This window comes from Xiphias gladius, chromosome 3 (genome assembly GCF_016859285.1).
Source record: "Xiphias gladius isolate SHS-SW01 ecotype Sanya breed wild chromosome 3, ASM1685928v1, whole genome shotgun sequence".
Classification (NCBI taxonomy): Eukaryota; Metazoa; Chordata; class Actinopteri; order Istiophoriformes; family Xiphiidae; genus Xiphias; species Xiphias gladius.
In genome coordinates this window covers 12,340,469-12,355,742 of record NC_053402.1, presented here as the reverse complement: position 1 = coordinate 12,355,742, position 15,274 = coordinate 12,340,469, and the positions used below count along the sequence as shown (strand labels likewise).

Sequence of the window (15,274 nt, the reverse complement as noted above, 5' to 3'; positions counted from 1 at the left end):
TGCTTCCAGCTGTCCTCTCCAGGTGATTTGATTGGTCTGAACTGGGAAGTGTTTGAAATACTGGGAGGATTATCTGGAGTGATTGCATCTTATCTAAAATACTGCATCATTTTATCATTCATTTTCTTGCTGACTGGGTTGAGCCAGAGGTTTTGCTTTGTTTCCCACTCCAAAAAAAGTCTCCTGTTGTTATGAGAATATAGCGCAATGGTGGTCGCAGGTCACTCAGCCTCTCTGGCGCTGCTGTTGTCATTCGCTTTTGGTGCTGCAGATGCCATTCGAGCTCTAAAAGGTGGACCCATTGTTGATGCCGAAGGAAGGGAATTTAAATCTGCCACAGCAAGAACTGATGCAGAAAGCTTCAGCAGACCACAATCCAATGATGGATCCTCCATTCGTGTACAATGCACGGAAGCGTCCATGATCATTGTGGTAAATGCTGACCTGTATAAAACTGGGCGTCTCATGTCTCCTGGAGACCTTTTTCTGGGGGAGGCCGAGCATTCGGAGACCAGTCAGTGCCGAGCTTTTGCAGTTAGTGACTCTGAATATGTCATTGAAGCCAGACTGCAGGACTGTGGCTCCAAATTAAGTGTGAGTTGTTAATGCTTGTTAGATCCACAGTAATTGATTTGTCTGTGGTTGTTTAGGTGAAGATCTTGACTTTGCTGCTTTTCTGAAAGTATCTTTTTTTTTTTTTTTTTTAATGCTTTTTATATTCATCCATAGATATCTGAGGACTCTGTGATCTACTCAAACAAACTGATATTCTCACCAGCTGCCAGTTACCATGGCATTACAAGGATGACCTCTGCTGTAGTCCCTGTTTCCTGTCACTATAAAAGGTCGTTTCATTGCCTAGTACACTGAGGACATTTTTGCTGTTTTTATGGCTATTTCATAATGGCTGACTTGTTAATTTTTCGGACCAGGACACACTTTGTGAGCAGTAACACTCAGCAGCAGCCCCTGACCCTCTCCACTTCTGCACAGCATTCAACAGGGAACTCTGCTTTTTCCTTAAAGCTTATGGCCGGTACGTGAGGACACTAATGGCTGGCTCTTAAAGATTGTCTTGGTAAATATGCATGTGTGTGTGTGTGTGTGTGTGTGTGTGTGTGTGTGTGTGTGTGTGTGTGTGTGTGGTGTTCTCCTCCCCCCCCCCTTCATTTAGATGACTGGAAGAGTGAGACGTTCTCCAGTGTCTTCTACCTTGGAGACCTCCTGCACCTCATGGCATCGTACACTGGTCCTGATGCAGGACAAAGACGACTCTTCATCGACAGCTGTGTTGCCACTCTAACACCTGACGCAACATCAGTACCCAGATACTACTTCATTGAAAACCATGGGTAAGAGCAGCCCAGTATACATGCTCAAATTTAAAAACTGGCTTTTGAATTGATTCACGAGAGTATATATCAAGATGGACAGTAAATGAAATGCCGAAACAAATGTGGCCCAAATGGCGCACACATCTTTAACTGAACCACTAGCCTTTGTCATCTCTGAGGAAATGATCTTTGTCAGGTGTGTCACTGATGCTAAAGAGGAAGGATCAAACACACGGCTCAAACCCAGAACGAGGGCTGATTTGCTTCAACTGCAGCTTGATGCCTTCTTGTTTCACCATGATCCAAGGAACTCGGTGAGCCACTTATAACCTGCATGGTATGAAATGTTTGGAAAAGTGGTAAGGTTTTATTATGGTATTTCTGTGGTCTCCTCCCTTTTTAGATATTTATCACTTGTCAACTGAAAGCTACCTCTGAAATCTGGAAGAGCAGCCCTATCAGCAAGGCATGCAATTATGTACATTCAAGGTGATTTATTTTAATTTGTTTTTTTTCTTTAGGTGTATTTTAGCAGAGGAACAGCCCCTTACGTTACCACACAAAGCCATGTATAGGTTTGGTAATAACTTTATACTCTTGATTTTTGTAGACCATTTACAAAGGGGCATCTTCACAACATATTAAAATTCACAAAATGGTCTCTAGAGTCAGAGAATTAAGCAGATTAGGTTGAATCCATCAGAATATGTTGTAAATCACACAAAATACAACTTCAGAGAACAGAAAACTCTTAAATGCCACTTTATGCACGTTTATATGCTTAATTTGATTTACTGTGGGCAAAATGTGCAGCCCTGAAAAACAAATTTGTTTGACTAGATGGCAGTGAAAATTAATGGTATACCCGAAAGGCGTTGTGGAATGTGTTTTAATTTTGATGGCCTTGCATTTATGTTCACACCAGTCTGCACCCCACTGAGAGTGCATTGCCAAAGTTCGAAATTGAGTGTTACAAAAACAATGCAAAGTACCCAAAGAAGTATTAATAAACCTAAAGACCAAGTTGATATTTATTTAAAGCCAGATTAGCCATTATTTCTCTCAACACTTTAAAACTGAGGAAACTGATAGCAACAGAAACTGTTATTTGTATCTTTGATAATAAAATTTTATGACGGTTCACAATAACAGTACGTGTCTTTTGCATGTGGGAGACAAAATATACTAAAAGTACTTCTCCCTCCTCAGATGGGAAAATGTGGATGGGCATGTTGGGGTGTGTCAATGTTGTGACAGCACCTGCCACAAAAGATCAGTCGACGGTGAGTATGCTCTAGGTGTTAAAGCATGCAGATGAGATCCAAGTGTTTTCATTAGTAATGTCGTATACCTTACATTTAGATGACCTGGTGGGGTCTATGTGCAGAGATCCAACTAATGCTCTTGTAAAAAAATTTTGACTGTTTCAGATACGATGGTTTGTGGTACTGTGACTCTTGGCCCATTGATGATTTTTCCCAGCAAGTAAGCAACGAAGAAATGTCTGGACAATAAACGGCAAACCTTCAGTGCCTTATTTCACTTGGCGTGGTGGTTTTTCAAATCATTCACACAGGGTCAAAGAGGACATTACACTGTTAGGTTACTGAAAATATTTTGCATCTAGTCTCAATACTATATAAGGTTTTGATGAGCTAAGAATTTATTGTCCAGTTGCTCAATATGAGTAGTATGATTTGTTGTTTTATGACTCTCAATCAGTATCACCTAGAGCAATTATCATTACAGAACAGTATTTATTGTTGTTTTTGTATTCTGTGAATGAGAAAAGTAAGTAAAAGGATAAGAATGGGAGCAGGAGTCTTATTCCTTTTTCTCAAGTTCTCAAGTCCTTGACAGTCACATGTGAAGAAACTGTGAAATTTTCAACCTGCAGTTACAGAAGGAGGGAGGGCTTAAGACTAAGATGTCCTAATAAATAGAATAAAAATAGAAGCAACAACAATCCTGACATCATAATAAAATTAATGTGCAGGTAGTGTAACAGAGAGGAATATCAATGTTCAAAATGTGAGTTGTGAAAATGAGTTTGGAGGGCAAAAGTTCAGTGGAGTGTGCAAGTTCAGCAGCTTTGGTTGTTAATCAGTAGCTGTTCATTGCCCTGATGGCTTGTGGGGATGGGGGGGAAAAAAACGTCTCTGAAATGGGTGGCACAGGTGGCGATGCTCCTGTAGCATTTACCTGAGGGCATGAGCTTGGGTGGTTAGTGTCTTGTGGACCTGTCTGAAAGGTGATTCTGATCCACTGGCAGCACCATGACCAAAGGCTTTTATGTCAAACTATCCTCTGAACATTTTTGTTGAACAACCTCTGAAAGATATACTATATTTATTCCTAATTTTTGTATTTGCTCAAATGGAAGAACACCCCAAAGGATCCCCTGATCTTGCAACTCCACCCTGGCATTTTTGAACTAGAAGGCAGTTGACCCAAACAGCATGAAATTACCCTTCAGACATGTCCACGTCTGCTTCAGTAAAGACATGCATCTATCCATTCATTCATCACGCATGCACACTGTATTTATTAATATTTATATTAACTATAAAGGGGGGCATAAATGATCCCTTTTGATAAATGTGTTTGCTGTTAAGTACAGTTTAAGGGGTTGCAATGGCAAAAATCTGTTTGGATTTTCAAATGAGGATCAATGTTGCTTTAAAAGGAGCAGAATGGAAAGGAAACACCATCTACAGTCCTGAGCTTTCTATCAGCTACTGGAAGCCTGTGGTCTGTAGGAGTCTCTAGCTTAATAGTGATATAGAAAATTTCCACACAATGCACGTCTAAATTGTTTCACAATCTTTTCCTCTTCTGCTACGTGTTCTGTCTAGGTGGGGCTGCAGTGGTATCAAGTTTCGATTTCCTGCTCAGTTTCTATTACTACACACTCATTTTTATTGGTTTCCATTCTGCTTTCTAACCCAGTGAAGGGAGAGTAACTTAAGCGTAAGATGACCTAAACATCATGAAATCACTTCGGGATAGCTCCAGCACTAAGGATCCTATTAGAAAAGACCACGGGGGATTTTCCTGCAACAAAGCATTTTCTGTCTCGCAGGAAAACTAGAGACACAGTGACAGTGAAAAAACAGGAAGAGATAATATGCAGTACTTGGTGCTACACAAACCCACAACTGCAAATCCAGGAAGCTGGGTGTGGAATTACGTCTGCCTATGAGATTAAATTACTGGTAAGTCCAATACGCTATCTAAGCAATAACTTACTTAAAAAGAAATGTTTTTTGTGGATTTAATTTTACTTTAATCAATTTACACAGAACCTAAAACAAAGGAGCCCACTCATATTTTTTCAAATTGCAATGCTACATACTGTCGATGTAGAAATGAAACCAAACTGTTGACTTCAGAGACTTATTCAGTCAAAAACATCAAATAACAGCTGAGAACCAGCCAAGCACAGTCTGAGTGGAAAAGTAATAAAAAATACAATTCCTAGTAGATAACTGATTTTTATTTGATACCTCTTCAAGTGTTTGGCAACAGCTCGAAGTTTTCTCTTTTTTGTCAAGTCTGTCGCTTAAATGCAGTATTACAGTATCTAGCCTCTGTCAAACTGGGGTTATTTAATGTGACGCCAGATAAACTCTTACTACTTAGGAAGAGACACCCAAGTAAGAGAGATTTATAAAGGCAGTGAACCAGAGGAACATTTTACTGATTTTCTGTGTAGATTTTTTTTATTTTTGCTGCAAATTATATTTCAGTATTAATAATTTGGGACAATTGCATATGAACCCAGAGAAACTCTGATGATTCAGGAGGGGAGACACCCAGTTAAAATAGGTTTGTCTAAAAAGGGTTAAAAGGTGCATACCAGTGCAGCGTGTTACTGGTATCAATCACAGTTAGTTCCCAGAAATTCACAGTAAGTATGACGTGGAGTATCATACTGCTCTTTTTTTTCCTTTGCTTTTAACCAAAGAACAAAACTATAATCGCTGTCCTGTTTTGTAAATCATAAAACAAGTCCATGGTTGGTGATGGTCTTCTTTAAGATTAATTGAAATTGCCTTTAAATTAGCGAATAGTAAAATCTATAATCTGGCTCTCACTGGGTCCCACATTTTATACCCACAAGTCTGTAAGAGCAGGAGGTATACTGTCTTATGTATACATGCAGTATATGAATGTTTCAAATCATATTGTCACTTTTATAGCCTGCTATTGATTCTGCTGTGGGATTATCTCAAAACTGGACCGATAGATCAGTGTTGCACAGGGAGGCTTACAACCTATAGCTGTAAATGCGAAAGAAGTACTGTATTTTTATATTCTCTGCTTTTACATCTTACTAAATTTGGTGCAAATGAGGTAATTGTCAAAAATTCATTAGCATGTTTACAATACATTGAAGAAAATTTGGAGGAGATGTGTGACATTTTTTCTCAACTGGCTTTAATGTCTTAAAGGCTTAACTGGCTTTAACCACTTTCATTCTACCACCATTTCTTTGTCTGGTTGGTTCTGTCTCAAGTAATGTTCCTTGTAAGTAAAGTTCTGACTAACATTAGTTCAAGTCATGCAAAAGTACATCTGTGTTTTGTCTGTTTAAAATGAGAACATTCCTGGTGTAATGAAAATTAACCCTTACAATAAACACTGGTACAAATTTTTGAAAATAGGATCTGAGGTTTCAAACTGCTCAAATCTCTTTCAAGCTTGTGTTTGTCCCCTGCTTGATTATTCTGCTGGGATTCAGGGCCCTTAGAAACATTTGTGTGTGTGAATCAGTGCAAAGCAGCGCTATATTTCCTGGGTGTGCGCAGATATGCACCAAAGGTGGCTTATAGTTGGGGACCTGGGAATCAATCAGAAGAGACTTGTGTGGAAGACGTGTAGCTCGGTTATGGAATTGGTTACTTGATCCAGAAGAAAGCAGGCTGAAGGGAAAGAGATTTATGTAGGATAAACAAATTATTGGCTCTTGGTCAAAAGACATGCACATTGTTCTATAACTCAGCCTTTGGTGAGGCTTTTTATTTGAAAAAAGGTCAACATTTGTTTGGTCAGAGAATCTAGGTTTGCTCAGACTAAAGAAGAGTGGGTTGAGGATATAAGGATTAAACCAAAAATGCATACATTTATGATGATAAAAACTGAATATGGTACTGAGAATTATGTTGCATAGAATTTGTCTAAAAATCAAAGATCTCTGTGCCCAGCTGAGATCTGGTAATTTACTACTTACTGTTGAAGCCGGACAGTATGACAATCTGGAAGAGGAAGAAAAGTGGATTTGTTCAATGTGCTGTCTGAAAGTTATTTAAAAAAAAAAAAAGTTCCATTTTGTTTTCTATTGTCCTTTAAATTTGCCAGTTACTTGTAGAAGCGAAAAAAGCTCTTTGTCAGAATAAACTGTAGATAAGTGACACTGTGAAAAGATCGTTTGGATTTTCTTTCCCACATAAATGTTATTTGAAAGACCCTTTTTTCTTCCTTTTTAATAAGAAACTATTGATGATAAATGTATTCAGCTATTGCAGGTTTAAATACCACGCTAAAAATCTAAATCTACGAATAGTGTCAAGACAGTCTAAGCACATAGCCAGACAGGTGATAAAATTATTTCGAACCTGTGTACACAAACTAGTCATTTGCGATGTAAAATTAATTACCTTGTGTGCACCAAGAAGTATTTACTCTAATAATGTGTTTTCAAGTAACAAGTAACTTTCAAACACATAAGAATGTTATAAGACGGGAAGATGTGCTAACGCTGCTTTGTCACCAACAGAGACATGGAAAGACTAACACATGATCAAGAATGATATAGTGCTCTAGTCTTGTGCTGCACATGGTAAGCGTGATCTTTTGTATAGTATGATTTACAAAACAAAGTTACAGTTGTTACGGAAAGTTGCTCTATTGACACACTCCTGTCATCCAATTAACACACAAAACACTGATAGGTTGAAGAAAAATAAGTATTTAATAAGAATATTGTACACATTATAAATAACAAGGTACCTTGCAGCTTTGAAACTAAGGGGGGTATCTCCCAGAACAAAAAGACCAGTCATAATTTATAATTTTCTTAAGACAAAGAGATTGACATGATTGGCCACTTTCCCAAAATAAATATAATATGGACCAACTGGAAAAACCCACCAGTCATGCATGAGCTGTGCAAGCTCTATTCCCATTTACTCCTAAACCTAGAAAACGCGGACTTCCCAAGAACAGCTGGAAAGCATTAACATGATGTTTTTTCACATTCCTCAATTACTCACATTCCAGTGCACTTGGTTAGAGGCCTTGTTCCAAAAGCACACAATTATGCAAAGTGAATAAATGATAACAAATGATTCATACTAATTACACTTTCACACAATTTAACAAATATTAAATCAAAGTCTTTTACTGTCTTTAGGAATACCAATAAGAATGGAAAGCAGATCCTCAAACATGGGTAAGTGTGAAATGTTGCACTACATCCCTACAGTGTAGTAGAAATAAGGTAGGTATGGATTACAAATACCTTCATCCAGTTAGTCCGGAGCCATTCGGAATCAGTGACAATTCAAGAGGACACTTTTAATTCTCAAGGGGCTGTCAAATAATGCTGATTTTGACAAATTTTGTGTCAAAATGTAGTGTTTCGTGTGTCCATGTAAATCCATCATACAAAAATATTGGTGACACGTTATTTTTCTTTACTCATACTTTGAGTATTTAAATATTAAATATTAAGAAAAATATTATACAAGATGAGACTGTGATGGGATCAATTATTTTTGGACTGGTCATCAAGCAAAACAAGTCATTTTTTAAAATTGTCTTTTACTGCACTTGCAAGTTGACTGATATCTTCAACTTCGTATCGATATTTCACACTTTTTGCAGCTGCAGTGCATGTAGTTGAAATTCGGACCAAATGGATATTGACACTGAGGTGTAAATTTTGCTGAGCACCTATGTTAGATTGGATGTTTAAAGACTAACTACTCCCAGACACAGAATTCTACATGCACTGCCATATAGCAGTGACTATGCTGTTATCCACACATTGTGCACTGCTACATGTCACAATGGTCAATGTCCCTTATTAAACATAGTCATAAGAGCAACAGACTTGAATTTCTCAACCCAGAGAAGTCAGCTGCTTTCCTTTCCTACATATATTTAGTGCAGTCGGGCATTATATTTAGAGCATGATAAACAATAACTGACAGTACAAAAATAAACACACACATATCTCAGAGGCAGCTATCTTAAGATGCACTATGCGTAAGTGAGAATGTGTATCTTTTTATACTCTTTTTATACACTAGTTTGGGTGAACTGACCCTTTGAACGCAGACATACTCCAAACACCTACTTTGAAATACAAAACAACTTATATGTCAATATAAAACCTGATATTTAATTTTCCAGCCTTCGTTGTTCTGAAATGAAGAGAGGGAAATAATGAAAAACCCTTACTGATGAAAGTACCTAACAAAATGCCACATTATGACTAATCACACGATCCCACAGCGACTCAAAAACAGAGACCTACAGTGTGTGGTGTTGCACTGAAAATGTATCTTATTATAAACAGTTCTGTTCAGTCTGTAACAGTATGGTACCAGCAGTCTATTGTTGTATGTTGCAACAGTATAATGTCTTTGACACTGCATATACTGTATAATTAGAGATTTGTCACATTAAAACTGAAAAGATATATTAAAGTGCTATTTTATCCCATCTGATTTTAACATTTTGTTCCACAGAGTGGCGTGAAATGCCCTATGACAGCTGGACAGAATCTCACGTGAGCTCCTGGTTGAAATGCATTGGAATAAAAGAGATGTACATAAAAAAACTGGAGGAGGAGGAGGTGACAGGACCAGTTCTCACAACTCTACAGAGAGAATTCCTCAGCACTACTATTGGAATGAAAAGTGGCCAAATTGAGCATCTGCTGAAGAAAAGAGATGAACTTCTAAAGTCAGAACAGCACAAAATAAAAAATAAAATTGATTTGTGTGATAAAGGTAGAGATGACAAAAAAGAAACTCTGTTAGTTTTAGGACAAGAGCCAAAACTTTGTTCACAAGAACCTTGTGACAGAGCGGAGACAGGGAATAATAAGACAACCTCTACAGAAACAGATTTGTCTTACTGTGATTATCGGAAATTTGATCAGTATGAAAAGGAATGCAGGTATGTAAAGCATAATGTGCTTCCACCAGAGACAGGAATTGAAAACATGATTATTCCATGTCATGAATATAAGTCTCTGGAGACTGCACACAAACTGGAGTCAAAAAAGCTACAAACAAAAGTAGCAAGTGAGGTGTTAAGATTTGCATGTGCATGCATGAATATGAGAGCCAATGGGACAATTCATTTTGGAATTATGGATAAAGTCAGAGGCACTCACAAGCATGGGGAAATCATAGGGATACCGGTCAAAAATCAGGAGGACTTTGTGGATGCGTTAGACTACATTGAAAAATGCTTCAAAGATTCAAAGCAACAATGTGATGCAAGGAGCTGCATAAAGAACCCCCGATTCATTGAGGTGCTGGACAAGGAGAGTACTGAAAAAACATGGGTCATTGAATATGATGTTGTGCCAAAAGCCAGCATTGTAAAAAATAAGATTTACTATGTTGGTATCCCAAAATTCTCTGAGAAGGACAACAAAGTCAAATGTGAAGAAAAAGTTCCCTATCACAGAGTAGGGGCTAACACACCACGCATACCTGAAAATGACTTTGTTCATTTCATTCAAGGACTGACAGAGAAAGACCAACTGAGAGAGGAGGCAGAATCTTCAAGCAATCAAACGACTATGGACTTAGGAGAGGATCAAGAGAGGAAACTCACCATCCTCTTAACCTGTGGAGAAACCCGCATGGACAGCTCTCTGTTTTACATCATTGTGACAAACAAATTTCAGCCAGAGCATCTCGACAGCATAAGCTTCTTGGGTCCCATGAACCTATTCTGCGTGTTTGATTTTGACCCTGATTCAAAGACATCTGGTCTTTGTGGTAGATATAAGAAACAGAAGGCTGTAAACCTTCACTTTCTTGATAACTATGCAAATGACAGTAGACTGGGAACTACTGATTTCATAAATTCTTTGCAGCTTTTTGAGAGAACAAGCTGGATTTTCTGCAATGGACGAAATGACTTTCCTAGTGGGGAACAAACCTGTGATGAAAAAACCTGGATCAAAACTAGAAAAAAGAAACTGAAAAAAGCAGTATCACTCATTTGCAATGATATCCTACCAAAGCGATCATTTGTGGTCCTCTTCCTGCTCATGTCTGATGTTGAGCAGCCACTTGTTGAGACTTTCCATGAATTCTATGCAGAGATGAATGGACATGATTGTTTGGCAGTTATATCAGAGTCAAGGGAAAACTACAAAAAGTGGTCAAGTCTTGCTCAGGTCTCTTGTCACACGTCTACACTTAAAGAAATCAGTATTGTTGAAATGCCACTGAGTCATGTAGACGCTACAGTCCAAAGCATTCAGCTGTCAAAGAACAAACCCACCAGAACATTACCAGTTTTAAACGGAGGACTATGCTTCTTAAAGTCAGTTGAAGAGGCTATGCTAGATTCCTTGGAAATCATCAGTGTCGACCAGTGTGATGATACAAAATTGGAGATCATGAGCGAGTGTGAAATCCAACAAATTGATACCTACTTCTATCGAGGTGGAAAGATAGACTGGAAAAACTTCTGGCTTGCCGACAAACATAAGTGTGAGGGTATCATAAAGAGAGATGCCTACACACAAGCTACCACAGTCCTGGAAAAGATAGTACATCGTAGCAATGCCATACGTCCCGTCGAGAGTGTGAACATATACCATCATCCTGGCAGTGGTGGGAGCACAGTGGCACGACATATCCTCTGGAGTTGGAGGAAAAAAGTAAGATGTGCAGTTGTTAAACAGTGTAAGGAAATCACAACTGTGTGTGAGCATGCAGTGGGACTGAGAGAACATGGTGAGAAAGACAAAAACAACTGTCTGCCAGTACTCTTGCTTTTGGAGGATCGAAATGCAGATTACATAGATGATCTCAGACGGGAGCTTGGAAATGTAATTGTAACCAAAAAAATAAGTCGCTCTGTGTTGTGCTTTATCCTGCTCATCTGCAACAGGTCAAATGATCCAGAAAGAATATGCAGAGCATCATCATCTCAAACAGTTGCAGTCACACATAAGCTGTCAGCTGCAGAGAAGCCTTTGTTCTCAAAAAAGCGTAAGCAACTTGAACTGCAGTTTCAACCAAACTTCATCCTAACATTTGTTCTGATGAGTGAAGAGTTCAAGCCAAGTTACATTGAGGACTTTGTGAAAAACATTCTAGATAAAATTGATCATTCATCACTTATCACTCGCCTCATCAGATTTGTGGCTCTCTTGAATAGCTATGTTGAAGACTCATACATATCTGTGTCACACTGTGAGGCATGCCTTGGCATAGCTACACATGTGGATAAAACTCGGTACCATGCATTTGTGAATCATCTCAATGACGAAGCAAGACTTATTTTCATCCACTTTAAAGAAGATTCAACACACATATCATCGATACGGGTTATTCATCCAAAGGTCGCAAAGGAAATTCTGACACAGCTATCTGTAAATTTGCCTCAGAGTGATATTGCCATGGATCTCATTAATGACAAGGTACTTATAAATCATAGGTTTGACAGGGATGAGTTCCTTAAGTTCATCAGAGCTCTTTTCGTCAGGCGCCACAAAAGGAGCAGAGGAGACCCTAAAGACACAACTTTTTCACCCCTTATTGAACACGTCAGCACAAGAAGAGGTGGTGTTCAGAAAGCTGTTGATCTCATGAAAGCAGCTTACCTGTCTTTGGGAAAAGATGCATATGTGGCACAACAGCTTGCCCGGCTGTTTTACACAAATTTGAGATTTGAAGAGGCCCTAGAATGGGCAGAGGAAGCAAAATCTCTGCTTCCATTTGATACATTTGTCCTTGACACACTGGGACAAGTTTACAAGAGGTGGTTTTACCACTTGTATGACACCCTTGAGGAAAAAGAACCATCTCCTGAAAGAGGAATTGAAATTATAAGCACTGCACTCAAAGCAATTGCTGCCTTCCGGGCCTCTGAAAAAACACCAAAGAAAGAGACTGTCAGCCTCAATAGCTCATACTACGGGGAAGCAGATGTTGGCTGCAGGCTGCTAAAATTCCTGTCAGGAGTAGATGTTTTCTCAAACAATACTGGAAAATCTGAGTTAAGGCAGTATTTGTTAACAGACTACATACCAGCAGAGGTCAAAACACCCTGGCAGAGGTTTCATCAGCAGTTGAAAGGATTACAAAAGAGCCTGTGGCATGCACTTGAGTGCATTTCTGAAGACCTCACCTACTTTCAAACCGATATTAGCGAAGAGGATGAAGAACTTGATGCAAGAGATCCAGAACAGGTATACAATCCTAGAGAATGGCTGACAAGGAAGAGTGCTGTATATGCTGGATTTTTTTGTGTTATACCTGATGAGAGTGACCAAGCAGCTGAAAGCAACAGTGCTGACATGGCAGGTCCAGCTGAAAAGGTTTCTCCATTTCAAAGACAGATGAAGACCTACATGCTTGGTGGAGGAAATGTTACAGCCATCCTCTCATTACTTTATGACAAGAACCCACAGAGGGCAGGAAAAAAACTTGAGACAATAATTGGCATGTATCCAGAAAACCTGAAATGGAACGACCTGGACCAGACAGAAATTGCAAATTTCATATTTTGCCAGATAGCTCTCAATTGTACTCTACCTGGGTCCTCAAAGCTCCTCTCCCTTCAAAAGCTACAAGATCTCAGCAAGAGATTTATTAAAAAAGGGAGAAACATGTCATCAGCAAGTGCTCTCTTCCTCCTCTCCCTTCTGTTCTGGCCTGAGACAAGCGATGAACTCAGTTCTGCCGGTACTCAGATCCTGTTATCAGCCATTAATGAACTTCAGAGACTCTTTGATCAAAAAAGCCAACATGTTTCTCTCAGGAAAAGCAAAATCGTGACCCACTTCTTTCTGGCAAAGGCAAGAGGTCTTAACAAAATTGTCCACAGAAGTGCTATTGAAAAGCATGTGAATGGCACACTAAGTGAGAGAAAATTGAAATGGCTTGGAGGGGAAGTATGGAAAACCAAGGAAGTTGTGCAGTTACTGAAACGTGTTGAAGGATGGACAGAAAATGGAAGCCTGTTTGTGAAAGGAGGAACCAGAGACAGCAAGATTAGGGTTCTTCCTAGATATTCTGCCTCCCTGCCAAATGGAAATGAAAATGTCACCTTCTACTTAGGCTTTTCATTTGATGGAGTGCTTGCCAGTGACATCCAAGTAATGGAATAATGTTCCCAGTGTAAATCTGCAAATATCAGTGCTACAGTGGTCATTACATTATTTTGAGTGACAAAGGCTTGGGGAAACCTTTCCTTTCTTCCATAGGACACCAAAACAAATCAGCATAAATGAAAATCCTTGTTTGTTCTCTGACTTGCAAGACCGAAGATGGTGGGATTGAAAGATGGGTTCTTTCTTTCTTCTATCCCTCAAGTGAAATAGGCCTTCAAAGTGTCCTAAACGATTTTTTGCATGGCCCATTATACAGCTTTTATATATACACACTTCATTATGATAACTGCTACTGCATATGATGTATAGGATGCATCAAAAAAAAAACACAAATGGAATGGAAAAACACAATTGGGGATCAGGGGACATTAAAATAATAGTGAATGTAAGAGTAACATCCTACTCTGAAATTATGAAAAGACATGTTTAAGAGTCAAGCCTTGAGCTGACCTAATGAAAATATTGAATAACCAGAGTAAGAAGTGTTTTTTTTTTTGTTTTTTTTTACACAGAATCTATATTTTAATTAATTTTCAACATTACTATGTTTTCAGTTTTGTTGTTTTTAAATTATCTGAGAAGTGTAACCAAATTGTATTAGTAAACAAAGTCTGCATCATGTTTGTGTATAATAAAACACAGACGAAGTCGTGATGAGATTGCAATTTTAAGATACAGGTCATCTGAGGCAATAGTTCTTATGCATAACATCTGTCGTATTAATCCTGATGTAAACCATATTTCTCACACTGAATTACATTTTTTATTTGTAAATATTTGATCATAACACTTTGCCTCATTTTATTGTTTCGTTTCATTTTATAATTACATCTAGAACATAATGAGGCAAACGCACACAAACTGTGAGGGCCCCTCATAATGAATCAATAGACACAGACAATAGGGAACTGAAACAAGGCTACACTGGGGCAAGCCCTTGAAAGTACGTTGGTTTAAAGAAATATGTATTTGCACTAACTTCTTTTTTTTTTTTTTTTTTAATAATTAATTTTGCACTGATCATTAAGACTGCTTAAAATATCTACTTTCCTACATGTGATATTACACCTGGAAGAATACATCTAGTGAAATGTACAGGGTCTGATAGCCAAAATTAATCCAAGAAACATCATTTGCTCAAATAACAAAAAACTAAATATAACTAATATACAAATAAATCTCATGAAATCTGTGTATTTACACTGTACATATTGTATGATATTTAATTGCATTCTGTTGTCAATTAACATAAATGCTGGTTTGTGCATTTTAAAATAATCTAAGAAGTGAAGGGCGTTGTCCAAATACAGAATGTGAGATGACATATGTGCCAGATCTCTGTAGATGAGGATAGTTTGAGGGAATGCAGTTCTGTAAAAATGTGAAACTTCAGTCTTGATTTAAACTCTATTTCAGCCACCAAATAGTTTCAGTTTCCGTTTTCACTTTGTTGGCTTACTACTAATAAGGTCATTGGACTTTCCCTTTACAACTTTATATTTAGTGTTTCTAAATTTGACAGCCTCATAACCCTGCATTATATTTTTTTAATCATAACAAT

The 15,274-nt window shown here is 38.2% G+C and overlaps 2 protein-coding genes across 3 annotated transcripts; both read left to right on the top strand.

Annotated features, from left to right (window-relative positions):
• The first annotated feature begins 34 nt into the window (after positions 1-34).
• On the top strand, positions 35-3,146 carry LOC120805713 (zona pellucida sperm-binding protein 3-like). 2 transcript variants are annotated; one of them, XM_040156208.1, is made up of 8 exons: positions 36-594; positions 730-845; positions 933-1,036; positions 1,175-1,352; positions 1,531-1,648; positions 1,738-1,823; positions 2,544-2,617; positions 2,765-3,146. In XM_040156208.1, exons 1-8 carry the CDS (start codon positions 208-210, stop codon positions 2,821-2,823), a joined length of 1,122 nt encoding a protein of 373 aa, XP_040012142.1. In that variant the 5' UTR covers positions 36-207; the 3' UTR covers positions 2,824-3,146. The 2 variants fall into 2 exon arrangements, with proteins under 2 accessions (XP_040012151.1, XP_040012142.1); XM_040156217.1 differs by lacking the exons at positions 1,738-1,823; positions 2,765-3,146 and adding an exon at positions 1,856-1,914 and having other exon boundaries at positions 35-594; positions 2,544-2,576.
• A 1,122-nt stretch (positions 3,147-4,268) lies between these two features.
• Positions 4,269-14,026, top strand: LOC120788071 (sterile alpha motif domain-containing protein 9-like). The gene is made up of 4 exons (XM_040123574.1): positions 4,269-4,549; positions 7,114-7,176; positions 7,750-7,788; positions 9,092-14,026. Exons 3-4 carry the CDS (start codon positions 7,764-7,766, stop codon positions 13,708-13,710), a joined length of 4,644 nt encoding a protein of 1,547 aa, XP_039979508.1. The 5' UTR covers positions 4,269-4,549; positions 7,114-7,176; positions 7,750-7,763; the 3' UTR covers positions 13,711-14,026.
• The last annotated feature ends 1,248 nt before the right edge of the window (positions 14,027-15,274 follow it).